We start from the raw sequence: 18734 nt of genomic DNA on the forward strand, positions 1-18734 counted from the left end.
CTCGCAGTCGCTTCCAGTGGACAAGCCCACGAGCCCCGAGGGGTCAGGTCGAGACCTGAATCCTGGCGTTTACTTTCTCAGCCTGAATAAGAAGCAGGGCAGGGCGGTGGGGAAGGCGCTGCGAGGGCCTGAGCCTCCCAGGAACAGAGTATCATATTTATCGCGACCCGCCAATCCCGGATGTGGGGGCGTGGCCACACCTGGGAGGCGGGCCTACACCTGGGAGGCGGGGCCGGACGGCGGAGGTAGGGGCCGCGGCGTCCCCGGGCGGGGCGCTGACGTGAGCCTAGCGCACCTGGGCCGGGCAGGTAAGGGCCGGCGCGGGGCGGGGAGCGGAGCCCGCAATCCCTACCAGCGCACAGCCAGGCGTTGCTCGCCCTACGGGTCGAGGAGCGCGGTGGCGGCGGTGATCGTACCTGGGGACTTGGTTCGGAGGGACGTTCGCTTCTGGCAGCCGGATTGAAGACAGGTGGGAACGCCAAAGTCCGGAGACTAGCTTGGGGAAGGGAGGGCACGCCCGCTGGTGAAGGGTCCCCTCCAGAGCCTGCAGGGGTGAGGAGAGCTTGCTTAGGGACATCCGTGCGTCGGCCGATGTCCTCTAGGGCTGGGTGCCCGTCCCTGTGGCTCAGGTGGCTACTGGATGGTCAGTCCCAGCTTGGGATCGCCGGACCCTTCCCCACCCCTCGCTTCGGTCCACTTCCTTTCCCTCCCCGCCCAGCGGGAGTGCGCGGCTCCCAGCCTCCACCCACCCACCGTCGGGGCGCGCTACGGCGCCTCCACCCCTCTGGTCCTACCGGCTCGCCACTCCGCCGGCCCTCGCTGCCCACAGAGGGGATTTCCCAGGCCGGCCACCCGGCCAGCCGGCCCTTGATCTTGGTGGGTGTTTTGGAAAATTGCGGGTCGGGGCAACCAGTAGCTTCGGCCAGTTTGTTTTCTCTCCTGGAATTTGTTTAGCACCGTCAGGCCCCTCGCCCTGGGCCTGGGAGACACCCGCGGATTTCCAAGTAGCCAAATGAGGTGCTGAGGAGGGTGGCGCCGGGTGTGGTTGCTCTGGGGGTGAGGCTCTCTTCGCCTGAAGGGGCTGGAGGGCGGGTGTGGAGAAGTGGGGAAAGTCTTCCAGGCTGGGCTGGAAAGCAGGCCCGGGGTGCCACTGTTCACAGGGAGCCTGCTGTGTGGTAAAGGGGTCATCCCGACGCGCCCCTGCTCTCTTGGTGGCTGTCAAAAGTGGAAGCCAGGAAGGGAGAGGAAGAAGGCGCGTTTGAGCAGGGGTTGGTGACGGCGGGGTGCCGACCCAGAACAGTACTTTAGGCTTAGATGTTTGTATAACACTTGACACCAGCACCCCATACAGGGTCGCTAGCTCTCTCCAGCCCCCAACTTCAATCAAGCAGCGGGGAAGGGCATAGGAATCATGGGTAGAGGTTCAGAATTTACCCCTAAACAGGGCTGAACTAAATGGAGGAAAGACTGGGGAACTGGGAAGATGGCATTTCAGGTCCCTCCAGGAGGAGGGAGGAAAAAAGCAGGACCATCGCCTGAGGCCTGTCTGCAGGAAATGAGAGTGAGTGTGTTTTACTCTGAGCAAAATCATTGACAGCTGAGTCTCGGCTTCAGGGTGTTCCTGGAAAGTAGTCTGGGCAGGGGCTGCAGAGATGGCAGTGCGGGTGTTTCTAGGGGGCCTGTTCCCTGGACTGGGGGTGTGAGAGAGGACAGTTCATGCCCTGGGGAGGCTGAAAGCATCTGTGCTCAGGGCCCAGAGTGAGGAGAGTGATTGGGTGAGCATCTTTGTTCTGTGGCTGGTTGAATACCTGTTGGAGACTCAGGCCTTGAATTTTGCTATGATGGCGGCTAGAGATAACCAGAGCTGAATTCAACTAGGCAAGGGTTGTTCTGTGGGCCTTGGGATTTGGGTGGCAAGAGTGTTTTGAAAGAAAACTTTGGTTTAGGTGTGTTTAAGGGTGGGTGTCGTGCAGTCTCCTCCCTAAGCACTTCACTGGCCCTCTGTGCTGCTTGGATCTTTGTCGATGTTTTTGGTTTACTCTCTTGGTGTACAGAAGAAGGGAGAGACTTGGAGGGCTGGGTGCAGTGCCAGGTTATGGTACAGCACAGTCTGACTCAGAAGTACTGGGTCCAGGCCCCAGACAAAACACTTTACTGTGCCTCAGTTAACCCAGCTGTAAAATGGGGATGATAACAACACTGCTTCTAGATCATGAGGATGAGGTCAGACACATTAAGTAAAAGCGTGCATGAAAACTATAAAGCCTATGTAGATATAGAGGATTGTTGTTACCATGGTTTCTATTAGCTGAAGGCCATCATCTTTTTTACCTCCCAGTGGCCAAGAAATGCCTTAGCTTCCTGTGGTTAAAAAAAAACATATATATATTACTTGTAGTGTTCTGGTTTTAAGTTATGAATCAAAACATGTCATTGTAGGAAAATGTGAATCATAAAAGTATGTAGGGAAGCGTGAAAGTCACCCACAATCCTACCATCGCTAAGGTAACTACTGGGGTAACGACTAAGAACTTCTCGTTGCATCGATATCTTATTTCTACCCCCTTTAAAAATTCTATGTGCATATATTCACAAGTGCATGTTATGTTACAAGATGGAAGAGATACTACCCAGTCAATATTGTATGATGCCTTTTCCCTCTTAAGTACATATATAAAGATTTTCCTAAATCCAATAAAAATTCTTCAGATGCCTCAATGTTAATAGCTGCTAGATGCTGCAGCCTATGAATGTCTGATTAGCTGTTTTCCCCTGCTATTTTGGTTGCCTCCCAATTTTCCCTCTCTGCCTTTTTTTGTAGTCTTATTTACTGGGTGGCAGGTGGAGATACTGGTCAGCTTTGAGAAGATGGGGAGGGTTAGCTGTGATGGAGGTGGGGCAGGAAGGAGGAGGCTGGGCAGGGTTGCCCCTGCGTGCTGCCATCTTGGGAGAATGCTGAGAACACAGGGTTCTAGATCTTAATCACGGATCTCTATGGGTGGCTACTTCTCCCTCCCCATCACTCTGTGTGCAGTTCCTTGTGTTGGCTTGATTGCCTTAATTTTTTTCGTGATGTGCCATGGATCAACTAGGAGGAACTCTCTTCTTCAAAGCCTGCAATCCTTCAAGGGGTGGATTTCACATGTCTGCCAGTCCTAGACACAGGACTGACCATATTACAGTAAGTGTGTTAGTCGCTCAGTTGTGTCCAACTCTTTGTGACCCCATGGACTCTAGCCCGCCAGGCTCCTCTGCCCATGAGATTTCCCAGGTAAGAATACTGGAGTGGGTTGCCATTCCCTCTCCAGGGGATCTTTCTGACCCAGGGATCGAACCTGGGTCTCCCACGTTGCAAGCAGATTCTTGACCTCCTGAGCCACCAGGGAACAGTATAGGAGGGCTGACCATATTGCAGTAGATCTTCTCAAAAGCCCCTTACTAGGTTGGACCCGTTTGCCATCCATTTCCGGTTCTCTTGGTTCTTCCTTCGCCCCATCCCCCCCCCATCATCACAGGCCAGAACTGAAGAAGGGAAGGCTAGAACTTGCCCTGCGGAGGATATGCATTCCCTCCTACCTTATAAGGTAAATGTTCTCCGGGGTTTGATAGCTTGATTTGCTGCCCTATGGAGCAACCTACCTCAAGGCCAAGAACTTGGGGGTAGAGGGCACTTGAACACCCCATGCCACCTCGCCTGCCCACGCCTGCCCACGCCTGCCCACGGGGAGCTCTGCTCCCAGGGGGGCAGGTTTCAGTTGCAGGGCTTGGTAATTGGGTCAGAAGGCTCAGGTGAGGGCAGGCGCTGCTTTGCTCTTAAAGTGCCGGTGACCCAGCTGGGTTTGCGTTTTCCCATTTGTTTGCAGGCTGGCCTGGGAAAGAAGTGACTCATTAGGGGCCACCCCCTCAGCTAAGCTCCTCTGAGGGGGAGATTTAAGCTGACTCAACTGGTTTGATTTCTGAACCACAGCCCCGGTGGGAATCTTTCTGGGTGGGAAGGTGACTTATTTATCTTCCTTTTCTCAGGTTCTTGTGGGGTTTGAGCAATTCCAGTGTGGATTTCTTCAGGCAGTCTGATGAAAACATTGTGTTTAATAACTGACCTCGCGCTTGTCACACGGTAGCTGACGAACAAATATTTGTTGAATGAACGTTGTTTTGCAGGCATCAGTTTCTCACGTGAAAGTAAAAACAAAGTGAGATAAGAACACCAAAAAAAAAAAAGTCTAAATGCAACATCCCAGGCAAGCAGTTCTCCAGGGATTGCTCTTTCCTGTAGACACCCAGTTGGGACAGGCCTTTGTTTCCCCGATGGCACCAAATGTTATCTGCTAGGCTGTGCTGAGCCCTTCTATTTTTATGAGGATCAATTGCAGACTTTACCCAGGCTGGCTCCTGTAGCCAATCAGTTCCACTCAGCCTCTGTGGGGGAGATAAACAGACCTAGGTAAGGAGGCTGTCCTAACAGTAGGGAGCGTGTCTCATGACTGTTTTTCGGACTTTAGGGTTAGGCACTGTGATATTTGATTATTCCGGGGCTTCTGAGCTCAGTTACAGAGCACTGGATTGTTCTAGGGATAACCTGCTCACACTCCCCTTCCCCCCTTTTCCCCGCCCTGTACAGAACCTTTGGGTGGCTCAGAGCAAGGAAACCTGACTTGAGGCGCAGCTCTCAGATTCCTGTGGATACACTGCCTGCTCATCTATGTGAGTGAGGACTTTGCAACCAGGACCCACCCCTTTGCCTGCTTCTCTCTCATCACGATGCTGTCATTCCGTAGTTGTCTAAAAAAAGAGCGCGCGCTTCAGGTTCTTGTCTATCCTTTGCTGTTTCCATAACTTTTTTCTTCCCTCTCCTAAGATGAGATTGAAAAGGGCAATTTCCCTTCTGTTCTCTTGGTACTTCAGGAAGGACTGTGTTCCAGCAGGGATGACATCATCTTTTTATTTTTCTGCCTCAGGATTTAAATAGAAGAAATGTGATCTACTTACATGATAAGTCTGATTTGGCTGGAGCATGAAAAATAAATGGCTTTGGAATAAGAATCAAAAGAACCTTTTAACCTCTTTTCTTTTCTTCCCCACCTGGCACAGTTTATTCCCATATTTAGTTTCTTTGCTGTAATCTAATGAAACTGTAGCTCTATCATAGGGGCACAGTGGCTGGGAACTTTTCCCAGGGGCTGGCCTAATTCTCCTCTCCCCACTTCTCCCCTTCCCCCCAGCCCAGATCATGGCCCTCCACCCCCGCAGAGTTCGGCTGAAGCCCTGGCTGGTGGCCCAAGTGGATAGTGGTCTGTACCCAGGGCTCATCTGGCTACACAGGGACTCCAAACGCTTCCAGATCCCCTGGAAACATGCCACCCGGCACAGCCCCCAGCAAGAGGAGGAAAACACCATTTTCAAGGTAAAGGTCTTCTTTTACGGTCTCACTCGAAACGTTTTCCAGTTCTCAGGCCTTTCTGGTTTTTATTGTCTTGTTTTCAATTTTGGCGTGAAGAAGGTGCTAGATCCAAGATGCTGAGGCAGCAGAATGTCGTTGATGCGGGTGGGGGGACAGACTTAGCAGGCAGAGTGATTTCTCTTGTTGGGGCATGTCTGTTATTACGGTCGAGGCCGTTTGTTCTTTCCCATCGGTCCAAGGTACTCAGCTCACATCCCAAGGGATGGCACGTGTGACTGGCTATGCTCCTGCTAATTGCCTGTATGCTGAGGCTGTTCTAGAGCTCTGGAGGGTCAGCCAGCAGTCAGTCTTTCATTCACTCAAGGTTCTTGCTCTGGCCTGGAAATGGCTATCCAGACCCAGGCAGAACTGCTGAGTTCTGCCTGGTAGCAGGTAGCAGACTCCTAACAGCCTGTAGAATGGGTGTTGAGGGCCCTCTGCAAGTTTCTTTTGGAATTAAAACATTTTGCCTCATCCACCTATGCATGCGTGCTCTGTCGTGTCTGACTTTTTGCGACCCCATGGACTATAGCCCTCCAGGCTCCTCTGTCTATGGGATTTTTTCCAGGCAAGAGTATTGGAGTGGGTCACCATTTCCTCTTCCAGGGGATCTTCCCAACCCAGAGATCGAACCCCTGTCTCCTTCATTGGAAGGCAGGTTCTTTACCCCTGAGCCATCTTAAAAAAATGAAAGGTGATTTAATTACAGGTTTTTATTCTACAAATGTTTTCTTAACTAAAGAATAGCTTGGATGTGAGAGTTATTTTGCTTAACTGAAAACAAGATTGAATCACGTAACACTTTATAAAATGTGAGTGAAACCAAAATCTTAGATGGAAGTCAGTGAGAAGGTAGTTGTGGGAAGGGCTATTATGTGGTTTGTAACTCTGGAGCCTGTGCCTCCACTCCAGACCGACTTCTCTGTGCTGGTCAGTCTTCTGTCTCTTGAGTAACTTTAGTTCCTGCACCTCCAAAACACGGAGAAATGAGTTTCTCCATTTTTTCCCTGACTAGCAGCTGGAAGTCAAGTGAAATCCAGTCTCTATTCTGAACCTCTAAAGATTGATGCCCCAGGTTCTGGCTGAGATTGGGCCAGGAGAGGTGGACTCATACCTCAAAGGAGAGCCATCCTAGAACCGTTCTATTGGGTATAGAGACAAGAGGTAGAGAAAAAAATTGGCCTGTGAATACTTACAAAGTAAATCAGTGCTTTTAATTTAAAAATTTAATAATGATATAAAAGTGGTAAGGAAACCATCTGGAAACCAGCACCAATTATTGGAGCTGGCATCAAGGAGGATGGGCCTGGTCTGGCCTCTTGCCTTGGCCTGCAGCCGGACTTGTTACTGAAGTGCCTGATGGTGGCTGGCCATGGGGAAAGAGGCTGGTTCCCGAAGGTTCCACTCACGAGAATGTTCTGAATCCTTAGGGCTTGAGGAAAAGGTGGCTGCGTGCAGCTGCTCTGTCCTAGTTATATCTGTGCATCTGTTTGCGGCATGCTAAGGGGAGGTCTGGGTGTCAGGAGGAGAATGAGGGTGCCTTCAAAGATCCCAAGCTCTGGCAGGCCTTTGGCAGCATAAGGGTGTCGAGGTGATGACCAGAATTAAGAGGGTATCTGCTCCACACTCTAGGAGTATTATCTCATTTAGTTCTCGATGATGCTGAAAAGAGGATGTTACCCTCCTGTTGTAGATGTAAAAGCTGAATCTCAGAGGGGCTATGTAACTTGCCCAAATCACATAGTGGTGGGGCCAGGATTTGAATCCAGGCCTATCTGCTGCCCCTCCATTATCAGACAGCCCCTTCTGACCAGGAGCTGTGAGTCCCGGCTTCAGATCCCACTACCGGCACTCGCGTGTGTGGTCTCGAACAAGTCACATAATCTCTCTGGGCTTTAGCTTCCCCTTCGGTAAAATCAGGATAAAACCAGTCTTGCCTGCCTCACGAGATTGTTGTGAGAATTGAGTGAAATAAACGTCTAGAAAGGGACTCATAAATTGCCATAAAAATGCAGAGACTGTGTCCGTTTTTGGAAGAGAAATAGGGACCTGCCTGGTGACCAGAATCTCAGAATGGGTTTGAACTTGGGTTGTTTATGAAGACAATGGCTGTCACGTGGTGGATACCACCCTCTGCTGCATCAGCCTCAGGTCCTCCACAGGGTCTGAATGGGCCCAGGAGCGAGGCTGTGCTGTGAGCAGAAAAGGCTCTGGGTTAGTCTGGCTGCTCTCCATGGAGAGGCAGGGATTCAGGGAGCCACAGAAATTTGCAGACCTGTGCCAAAGTCAGCACTGCCCAAGCCAGCTGAGTGGGGCCAGAAGTGAGTGGACCTGGAGGTCAAACAAATGGAGGGGAAAATAGGGAGAGGTAGCCGCCAGGCACCGCCAGGTGCAACTGGAGATAGGACTCTCTGGACACTGGGGGCCAGTGAGGTGGAGATCGCCTACCCGGGGCTGGATGCAATGGAGCCTGCTACGCTGAGGGCAGTAGCCTTGTCAGCTCCCTTCACTCCATACTGCACAGCAAGGAGGGGAGCCCCCTCCGGCCCCAGAAGAGGGTAGGAAAAAGTGAGTGCATCAGAGGATAAGGATTCAGGTTGGCTATTGGAAGAAGCTTCCTCGTGACTGTGAGGCTCTGCAGGGAATGACTGAGAGAGACCAGAGTACTCAGAGGACAAGGCAGAAAAACTCCGTCTGGGCTTGAGGAAGAAGTCCACAGTCAGGATTGGAGGCGGGGAGGTGGGCTGGACGAGCGACGGGCCCTGTCAGCTTGAACAGGCTGCTGTGTGCTTCCCGATCTTGAGTCCTCAGCAGACGACACCCCCGTTTTCTGCACCAGGACGTACTAGACAGGCCTGAAGAAAGCATGGACATGGAGAATATGTTCACGGTGGGGAAGGGCGGATAGCCCATGAAGCAGAAAGCTGATGCCTCTTAGACCTGGAAACTGAAAACCAGAGCGGCGAGGCCACAGTGGTTTTGGCCCAGGCCACCAGCCACTGGTGTTTCCAGAGAAATGTTCCCAATGTGGGAGTTTGAGAAAGTAGGGAAAGGCAGGCAGTGTGAGTTTATTAGGACTTGAGGCCCTCCGCCGCCCGCTGCGGCGAGTTGAATTCTCAGAGTGCGTGTCCTGCCCTCCCGCAGGCTATTTTAGTCCTAAAGGCGCTTGGTTTCTGCAGTTATTTGTGCATCAGATTGAAGATGGAAGGGGAGGGACAGCAAGACCACACGCTTCAAATCATATGCCATCTTCCTTTTTATTCTTGTTATATAAGCAACTCATGTCAAAAAAAATTAAGTAAAACAAATTATCTGCATTCCTGCTTTCAAAGTTACCATTAGTATCTTAGTGTATATTTGTTTCAGATGTTTCTTTATTTTCAGCCCTTCATTATGGCCATTGTAGTCACCAACTGGCACCAATGCTTGAGATAAGGCTCCTCTTTGCACAAGATTATATTTGCATCTGGTTTAATCTCACTCCGGCCCTCCCTCGCCTGGTCCGTCAAGGTGGTGCTTCCTGCTGCAGCCTCTGTACACTGGGGTTGGTCCTCCAAGGTGGTGCTCCCTGCTGCAGCCTCTGTACACTGGGGTTGGGCCAGGCAGGCCCACGTGTGTCCGTGCCTGCATGCGGGAGGGTGGGCACACTTTGCAGCGTGTCTGGGCAACAGCAGGCATTCACTGCAGTTTCCTGTTCTTCAGGCCTGGGCTGTGGAGACAGGGAAGTACCAGGAAGGGGTAGATGACCCCGACCCAGCTAAATGGAAGGCCCAGCTCCGCTGTGCTCTCAACAAGAGTAGAGAATTCAACCTGATGTATGATGGCACCAAGGAGGTGCCCATGAACCCAGTGAAGATATATCAAGTGTGTGACATCCCCCAGCCCCAGGGCTCGATCATTAACCCAGGTGAGGCCCCAGCTGCTGGGGAGAAGGTGGACAGTGTGCTGGGTTCCTGGCTAGACCCTTCAAGAGATAGTCGACTTGAAAATTGCCTTGCTTAGAATGTTTATGACTGCTGAACAAGAAATTCTGTCGCTGGAAAGGCTCAGAGAACAAAAGATATAAACTCACCAAGGTGTTCCTGCTCACTTAGTGGAACACTGAAGCCTTAGAAAATGGAGGGAGCATAGAGTTCTGTAAAAATAGCTTCTCTCTGGGCTCAACACTGAGAAGAGAGGCCAGGTAGTTTAGAAGGAGGAGGGATTAAAACTTGGAAGGTCTGAGTTCTAAACCTAGTTCTTTTCACTTCGCTACCATGGGACTTTGAATCAAGTCCTTTGACCTTTTGAGCCTCAGTTTCTTTCATTATAAAACCTGGGCTCTCATCTTTCCTGCCTATTTCAAAGGCTGTTCTAAGAATCAATTAACATGACATTCTAAAAGCTGATAAGTTCTCTTTATAAATGATGGGTGGATGTCATTGAATTTGTAGGGTAAGATCCAACTGCTACTGCTAAGTCACTTCAGTCGTGTCCAACTCTGTGCGACCCCATAGACGGCAGCCCACCAGGCTCCTCCATCTCTGGGATTCTCCAGGCAAAATCACTGGAGAGCCAGATGATTTAGACTTGACCTCCAGTGAATCTAGGGAGGCCCTGCCATGAGGGAAGGTTCTGTTGTCACATTAAGTTTACAAAGGAGAGAAGCTGCGATCCTTGGGTCCTTAAAAGGGATGTTAATGCATCAAAGTAGGTTTAGAGTAGAAGTTAAAAGTTTTCTAGGAGAAGGGAATAGGGTGTGCAGCTCCTGGATAGTGGGGGGGGATGAGAGCTTACATTAGCGTTCTAGAGAAGGAGCTGGAAGGTGGGGGTGGTGAACACCTTCGGTCCCCACACTTTGGCTAGGGCATTGGGGGTGCACGCTGAACCCCAGGAGCCTCTGTGCTGGCAGTGGCTAGCTTGAACAGTGGGTCAGCTACCAGGATGACAGTGAAAAGTGAGTGGCTTGCTTGTGGGCTTGTGTGTCTGTTTTTTGGGAAGGATCCACTGGGTCTGCTCCTTGGGATGAGAAAGACAATGATGTGGATGAAGAAGATGAGGAAGATGAGCTGGACCAGTCACAGCACCACGTCCCCATTCAGGACACCTTCCCCTTCCTGAACATCAATGGTGAGTGGGGTGATGGAGGGGTGCGGAGGGGTGAAGAGGAGGTAAGGGGCTTTTGTTTTGCAACTGTTGACACTATATCGACCGCTGCCCTAGGAGCAGTGACTGGACCCTGTGGCCAGGCTGCCAGTCTGTTAGCAAGTAGGGGTCATAGGCAAAGGAATTCCTAGGCCCAGTTATCCCTGTGGGGGTGGCTTCTAGGCATAGAGAGCATCTTCTGAGTCTTATGTGATAATTCAGAGAAATTAAAAAATGAAATTCACTCTCAATCGTGCATACAAATATACCAGCTGTTATAAATTTTGCTGATTTCCTTCAGGTCAAAGTGCAGATATCATTTTCATGAATTGTAGGCCAATTCTTCTGGTGTTTGTCTTGCTATAAATTTTCTGTCACTCCCTTAACAGGGTCTACTCTGCTAAGACTGTATCATGGGACCCTTGTGGCTTCTACAGCTCTTAATACTAGGCTCTGATAAAATTTATCTACTAGAGAGACTTTTATCTTTTTTTTTTTTTTAACCTTTTGAATTCAGCTTCCCAGGAAAAATGAGTTGAGAGGTTTGAGGGTCACTGTGTGACAGAGCAGGTACTGCATTTTCCATTGTACCGAGGATTCTCAAACACAGGGCGAATTGTTCTTCTGCAGCATCTTTGCTTGAACTTTCCACTGACACGCTCCTAGTCACGTGACTTGCATTCAGTTGAGCAGCTTTTCACTGCCTTTCTAAGTTCCATCTGGCTGTGCGTGTGTGCTAAGTTGCTTCAGTCTTTGCGGCTCCATGGACTGTAGCCCACCAGGCTCCTCTGTCCATGGGATTGTCCAGATAAGAATCCTGGAGTGGGTTGCCATGCCTCCTCCAGGGGATCTTCCCAATCCAGGGATTGAACCCGAATCTCTTATGTCTCCTGCATTGGCAGGCAAGTTTTTTTTTTTTTTTTTTTTTACCACTAGTGCTACCTGGCTGCTATGGGTCAAATGAGATAATTTTGCCACCTAGAAAATTCAGTATGGCAAGATGATTCCTTTAGGATTTTGAAATACCGTACTCTAGATGATGCCCCTTCCTCGGAAAGTCAAGAAATGACTCTTACCTGTCTGCTTGTCTTCCTTCACTTACCCTGTCATTTATAACTTTGCAACCAAGTGATGAGTAAAGACAGTCATCATAGAGCTCGCTCAGGCTAATATTGCCACAGCTACATTCCCATTTAGTGAAATTTTAAGATTTGGACATTTGGAAACGTGAGATCCTTTCCCAAATCCTTGGCTGACTCATTCTGTTCTTCTCACCCCTTAAAAGGATACAACTCATTTCCAAGATATATATACTTTTTTTTTTTTTTACTATTTAAAAAATGTTTTTCTGATTTCCTATTTGTTTTCATGTCTTATTCAAGATTCTGTTCTGTGGCCTTATGTTACGGGCCACCTTGGATCCTTTATGGAAACATGTGAACATATATTAAAAACAAAAGTAAAATGGGTACATAGATTTAACCAGACTTGTACACAAAGGATCAAAGAAACATTAACCTCTGTGATTTCAGAGCTGTTGGGCAGGGAAAGAAGAGTTGTTGAAGAATAGATGCATAAAAGGTGAGGTTAGGAGGAGAAATCTGAAAACTTTGGAGTGAGCCAACTTTGACAATAGCAGGGAAATAGGATGGGTTTTTCATTCTCTCAAGTTCTTTTCACTTTGCTACTATGGGACTTAAAATCAAGTCATTTGACCTTTTGAGCCTCAGTTTCTTTAATTGGATACTTTGGAATAAATAATACTCTTACATGGTTTAAATTCATAATGTTACAAAAAGGAAATCAGCTGAAAGATTTTCCTTCCATCCTTTCTCTAAACAGTTCCTTTCCTGGAGGAGACAGATCTTACCAGTTTCTTGAGTATCCTTTTAGAAGTTTCATGCATATAAAGTATTTGTTTGTTTTTAAATGAATTTCTATGTATTAACACTCAAAGTTAATCAATCAGTTTAGTTGAGTTTATTTTACAGAGGACAACCAACTTCTATTTAATTGCTGGGCCCAAATTTTGCAACAGGGAACCTCACATTCATACCCATTCTAATTTAATCCCAGAGAAAACTCACTTGTCTGTTAGTCATCAGCAAATGTACATTGTCAGAATTATGAGTCGATGCAAGAACTCACAAGCAGTTATAGAAGCAGGAGAACCTTGTTTCTTTTTGGTGTTCGTTGGGGGCATTATTGATGGGCTGCTACACTGAGTTGTGGTCCAGTGTTAGACCTTTAAGGTTTTAGAGCCTCCAACCCAGGTGGTATGTGAGTGGTACCCCGCCAGCTCACCCACAGCTTTCCGTTTTAGGTTCTCCCATAGCACCAGCCAGTGTGGGCAACTGCAGTGTGGGCAACTGCAGCCCTGAAGCAGTGTGGCCCAAAACGGAGCCTCTGGAGATGGAAGTGCCTCAGGCGCCTATACAGCCTTTCTATAGCTCTCCAGAGCTGTGGATCAGCTCACTCCCAAGTAAGTAAGCCTCGGTTTCCTAACTGGATCTTCAGCTCCTATTATAGTCCATTTCCTGCCCCACCTTCTGCCTCCATTTCTTTGCCGTGTATAGAATAGTCCCCCAGGCAGCCTCTGTGTCTGGTTCCTGGCTGGCTGATGAGTCACTGGGGAAGAAGTAAAGAAACATTAGCCCATACCTGCTTGCCCAAGAAGATCCTCTGATTGGCTGCTGTGCAGCTCTGCATTACTCACCTCTTAGGTGGGTGGAAGGCCTGGGTTTATCAGTTTGCCTAGGATATTTGGGGACCAGGTTAGTTGTGGGAAAGGGAGGTTAATGACTGTGGATTTGGTCAAGGAGGCTCTTGGGTTTTGAGGGGCTTTAGGATCCAGAGAATCTCTCTTTCTGAATTGTGCACAAATCCATCTCAGTGAAGAATCAATGTCCTGCCTCTCCCTTTCACAATACACACGGTAGGGGGCGGGCCGGGGGGGGGGGGGGGGGGGGGCGGCGGGAAACTACCATTTTGTCCAAGAGGCTGATAGCTTTGGTAAGACCTATAGCGTTCAATAGACATTTGCTGAGTGAAAATTTACTTTGCTGTGAACTGTGTCCTTTTGTGATGTATTATTAGAACAGATCGACAGTGTGTGCTCATCTGTGTACTTTTCAGAAAGATGGCTTGGTATTTTTTATTGTCTCTCTGGTTTCTTTAAACAGTGAGTCAAAAATGACAACACAAACCAGATGCTGCCTTAGTCTTTTCAGCTCCTTCCAACGCCTGTTGATGTAAAGACTCAGTACAAAATGGGGAGACTAGGACCCAGAACTTTGGTTGGAGGAATTCTAGCTCTTAGGGAGTGGTGATTGAACCAAGATAGTATAGATGGACTCTGAACTGTTTGCTTCAAGGCAGCCTTTTGAGGGAATACTCCCAGGATATGTTGATGTCTCCCTGTGTTGCAGGAAGGATAACTATGCCAGTGGCCTTCCTGGACGCTGGCTGAAAGATGGCTTGATCCTAATGGACTTGCACGAGTCTTAGGGATGGACAGGCAGAGCAGTGGGGCAGGACTCTCACCGTCCCGTCTTACGTTGCAGTGACTGACCTGGACATCAAGTTTCAGTACCGTGGGAAGGAATATGGGCAGACCATGACCGTGAGCAACCCCCAAGGCTGCCGGCTCTTCTATGGGGACCTGGGTCCCATGCCTGACCAGGAGGAGCTCTTTGGTCCCGTCAGCCTGGAGCAGGTCAAGTTCCCGGGGCCAGAGCACATCACCAATGAGAAGCAGAAGCTGTTCACCAGCAAGCTGCTAGACGTCATGGATAGAGGACTGATCCTGGAGGTCAGCGGGCACGCCATCTACGCCATCAGGCTGTGCCAGTGCAAGGTGTACTGGTCTGGGCCATGTGCCCCATCACTTGTTGCCCCCAACCTGATTGAGAGACAAAAGAAGGTCAAACTGTTTTGTCTGGAAACGTTCCTGAGTGGTGAGTCTTTTTTCAGAGGATTGATGGGTGGGAACAGCTCCCTGCAAGTATGTCTTCCTTCTTCCTGCCCCGCCTCTCCTGGCTCTGCAAAGTTCTTAAAGAAACAGTTTCTTCAGCAAGAAGTCAAGGTAGAAGAGAACCTTGATTCTAAAAAATAAAAGTGACCGGGGCAGAAGGACGTTCCACTCCAAAGCTACATATTTGAAGCCAGTTTTAGGTTGGTTGTAGTTCCTTTGTTGGCAGAAGAGGGAGACAGCCTTTCATTGCTCCCCAGAGTCCACCAACTTATTTATCCTTCACTTTAGAAGGTGACCCTACTCATCATAATTGGTTAAACATATAGTCTTTTTGTTTGGGACATATTTGAGTGGCAAATTCAAGCAGGTATATTTAAGGAGAGGAATGAGATGTAAATTTTCCAGTGTGATTTGAACCCCAAGTCTAGTTTAAGTGGTATCCGATAAAACCCTCTAAAATGATGAAAATCTTCTATATTTGTGTAGTTTGGTATGTTAGTCTCTAGCCACATGTGGCTGTTGAGTATGTAGATGTTACTAATGTGACTAAGGAACCATTTACTTTTAGTGAATTTAAATGCAGTAGCCACATGTGGCAAGTGGCTACTATGCCAGACAACATAACATAAAAGCTGGTATTTACTGAATGGATATGGAATGACCCAGTATACCAAACTGCCCTCCCATGTTCTACAGATCTCATTGCCCACCAGAAAGGACAGATAGAGAAGCAGCCACCATTTGAAATCTACTTATGCTTCGGGGAAGAATGGCCAGATGGGAAACCCCAGGAAAGGAAACTCATCTTGGTTCAGGTGAGGAGATAAGTGTCAACAACTCTTTGCCTTTTTATCAATGCTTTAGCCCATAGGTCTGGGGTTGAGCTCTGAGTTGAGGTATCCATCAGCCTGTGTGCATTTTAATCCTATTAGATGGAGTAGCAACAAAGTTTTGTATATTGTACAGTAGAACCAGGCTGGAGAATAGAGGGTTGTCAAGGCAAATTACTGATTCACGGGAGACTTTGTTTTCTCACTGACTTTAGAGTCTTGCAGAAGCCTAATTTTAGAAGTCTTTTGAGCTACTTTAAGGACGTATTCTGGAAAGTGGCAACAAGACCACTTGGGTTTGGCTGTGAACAGATGAAATTTGGGTAAAAGTCTTTGTCAATAAGCAGCTATTTATTTAGGTATGTGATGTGATGCTGCCTCTCGGTTCTTTACCTTCATCTGAACCAAATTCTAAAGTGAACCTTGGCAGGATAGTCCAGAGAGATAAAAGCATATTTTGTGTCTAGACATTAAAGTTGGGGACTTCCCCATGGCCTCACTAGTCCTTCCTTCAACCTTGGGTCCCTCCTGCTGGTTTTCTTTTTTTTTTTTCTTTCTCTGAACTTTTTTCTCAGAGGATACCTGTGTGCTCTGTGTCCTGAACAGGTCATTCCGGTGGTGGCTCGGATGATCTATGAGATGTTTTCTGGTGACTTCACACGATCCTTTGACAGTGGCAGTGTCCGCCTGCAGATCTCAACTCCAGACATCAAGGATAACATCGTTGCTCAGCTGAAGCAGCTGTACCGCATCCTGCAAACCCAGGAAAGCTGGCAGCCTATGCAGCCCGCCCCCAGCATGCAATTGCCCACTACCCTGCCAGCCCAGTAATCATGAATGCCTTTTTTTTACAATATTGTACATATGAATATTTTTTATTTTTCAGATTTAACCAGCTTTCAAGCCTTTCTTCTTTCTAACAGCATTAGTAGTCTCTGACTCTCCAAGTATGTCTAGCTTTTAAAGTTGATTTAATTTATAAAAAAAATCACCCTTCATACTTTCCTCTTCTTCTTTAAACCTCCCAGTATAATGTAGTATCAATAGAAGGAGATTTAGCCTGGAGTCTGGACAACAGGGTTCTAACTGCAGCTTTGCTTCCAGGGGGGTGACCTTGAACCAAGTCATTTAACCTCTGGGCTTCATATTCGTTACTGTAAAGTGAAGGAGTTAGAATGATGCCTGAAATAATGCCAGCTTTAAGACTCTGACTTGATGACTTCATTCTATTTGTACAAGGCAAAACTGCCTAGAACAGAACCCTTCTGCCTTGTTCTTGCGCCATTTTTTTTTTTTTTTTTTGCTTTCATTAAAGTCCCCTGAAGCACTGATTTGTCCAGGATTGATCTCCGTTTGACCTGTTATGCTAGTATAGTAGGCTGGTTCCCTGATGGGGGAAGAAAGAGGGAGGGGTGCCAGCTGGTTGCTTAGGAACTAAGCTTGATATCTAAATAGAAATAGGTGCCAAAGTCTGAAAGTCACCCAGCTTGTGGAGTAAAAGCTCACAAATTGAGCTTCTAAAAGGAAGCTGTTGACATAGAAAAAGGTTAGGGATTCTGTGGTCAGGTGTTCAACTTGCTACCACATACAGGCATACCTCGGCGGTATTGCCAGGCTAGTTCCAAACCACCACAATAAGGTGAATATTGCCGTAAAGCAAGTCGTACAGATCTTTTGGTTTCCCAAGGCATATAAAAGTTATGTTTACATTATGGCGTAGTCTAAGTGTGCAATAGCAGTATATCTAAAAATACAAATGTGCGTACCTTAACTAAAAAATGGTAACCATCATCTGAGTCTTCAATGAGTCATAAAGTTTTTGCAAGCGTTACATCAAAGATCACTTATCACAGATCACCATAACAAAAAAAGAAGTTAAAGTATTGTGAGAATTACCAAAATGTCACACATAGACATGAAGTGAGCGAATACTGTTGGAAAATGGTGCCACTAGTCTTGTTTGATGCAGGGTTGCCACAAACCTTTGATTTGTAAAACACAGTATCTGCAAAGTGCAATAAAGCAAAGCACAATAATAAAATGAGGTATGTCTGTACCACTCTGTGTGTGAGAGAGAGATGAGAGTCTATGACTCAGTGAGAGCCTTCAGAGAGGATAAAGCTCCCTTGTTCTTCTTTCCCTTCTTTGAGGAAGACTTGACACTGAGCTGGGCCCACAGGACAAACACCTCTGACTACAGAAGAGACAAGGACAGTTCGTCTGTGCATGGAGATGTTTTCCTCTCATTTGGATTTTTTGTAGTTGGGAAAAACAGGGTGTTGAATATGTTAAGGGCAGGGTGAAGAAGGCCTGGGCAGTGCTTTTCTGGAAAAAACGCATGTAGTACAAACCTGCACGTTTCCCTCCTGGGTGGAGGTAGGTGGGTTTGAACAATTAAGGTGAAGAGTGGTGCAGAACACTGCAGCCATGGCTACCACAAACTGGTATTCGCTTTCACTTTGCCCTTGACCCTTTTACTCTTTTTACGGTGAAATTCTACATAATTTAAACTCCACGCCCCAAATGGAAAACAAGATGCTAGTCTCTGGTTGCAGGCCCCAATCCTCCTGAATACTGAAACCTATTGTGGGCCATATCGTATTAAGAAAGTCCACATCTGCTCTGCTATCCTTAAAGCCACCTCCTACTTGCTACTGAAGTTGAGCTAGCTAAAAAGTTGGGCTACCTTTATTTCAAAAACCATAAGCTCCCCTCAATTACAAGTAGCAATGGTACTTGTTTATTCGGAATGCTTAAGCTGTGGTTTTCGGGTCTCTAAGGGACCTAGTCGATCTACTGTTACTAAAGTATGACCAAGAGAAATCTGAGTGCTCAATTGAGAGCAGAAGTTGGGTTTCTAGAGACCAGGAAATATGCAAGGTATAGAAACTTTATACTTTGGGAGCATTTGAGTGGGTGAAGTGAGGGATTTGGAATTGACATCTGGCTGCCTCTGTGTCTGTATAGTTCAAAGTTTAAAAAAAAAAAAATCCACAGTAAATACATTGGGAGGACAACTGTTGGATCTGGGCCAGGCCCGTCCCCTTTTTCTACGTGATGCTAACAGGCTGCCCATCTGGATGAGGGCCCAGAAAATGTGAGCTGGCAAAGGGTGTAGAGCATAGTGTTTAGGTGCCAAGAAAGACTGAACTTTTAGTATGTAATGAACAGCTTATGAATATGTCAGAGGAATGAATGAGTGGTTTTATGAGGCCTTAACCCAATAGCAGAGTTTGTTGTTTATCCTTTGCAGAACACTGGGAGAGTGCGTGCAGGGCTCTCCACTGGTCTCGCTCAGGGTTCCTTCTCTGGTCCTGCTGCCAGGTGTCCTTTCTTGGAAACTGAGTCTGCTCTCTCTTCGGTTGTT

The 18734-nt window shown here is 47.7% G+C and overlaps 1 protein-coding gene across 4 annotated transcripts; it reads left to right on the forward strand.

The window, feature by feature from the left end:
- Window positions 1-239: 239 nt before the first annotated feature.
- Window positions 240-17146, forward strand: IRF6 (interferon regulatory factor 6). Of its 4 annotated transcripts, none has more exons than XM_027565700.1 (9): window positions 240-308; window positions 4622-4704; window positions 5223-5404; window positions 9143-9347; window positions 10421-10549; window positions 12888-13046; window positions 14128-14520; window positions 15234-15352; window positions 15974-17146. In XM_027565700.1, the coding sequence occupies exons 3-9, from the start codon at window positions 5231-5233 to the stop codon at window positions 16196-16198; spliced, it is 1404 nt and encodes a 467-aa protein (XP_027421501.1). In that variant the 5' UTR covers window positions 240-308; window positions 4622-4704; window positions 5223-5230; the 3' UTR covers window positions 16199-17146. The 4 variants fall into 4 exon arrangements, with proteins under 4 accessions (XP_027421501.1, XP_027421499.1, XP_027421502.1 ...); XM_027565698.1 differs by having other exon boundaries at window positions 260-469; XM_027565699.1 differs by lacking the exon at window positions 240-308 and adding an exon at window positions 780-876.
- The last annotated feature ends 1588 nt before the right edge of the window (window positions 17147-18734 follow it).

The sequence above is a fragment of the Bos indicus x Bos taurus genome, chromosome 16 (assembly GCF_003369695.1).
Source record: "Bos indicus x Bos taurus breed Angus x Brahman F1 hybrid chromosome 16, Bos_hybrid_MaternalHap_v2.0, whole genome shotgun sequence".
NCBI classification, from domain to species: Eukaryota; Metazoa; Chordata; class Mammalia; order Artiodactyla; family Bovidae; genus Bos; species Bos indicus x Bos taurus.

Bases quoted from the DNA above. Each gene is read 5' to 3' on its own strand.
- IRF6 (XM_027565700.1), top strand. From the start codon at position 5,231: ATGGCCCTCCACCCCCGCAGAGTTCGGCTGAAGCCCTGGCTGGTGGCC. The intron at 5,405-9,142 runs GTAAAGGTCTTC...CCTGTTCTTCAG, and splicing joins AGGAAAACACCATTTTCAAG to GCCTGGGCTGTGGAGACAGG. The intron at 10,550-12,887 runs GTGAGTGGGGTG...TTTCCGTTTTAG, and splicing joins CCCCTTCCTGAACATCAATG to GTTCTCCCATAGCACCAGCC.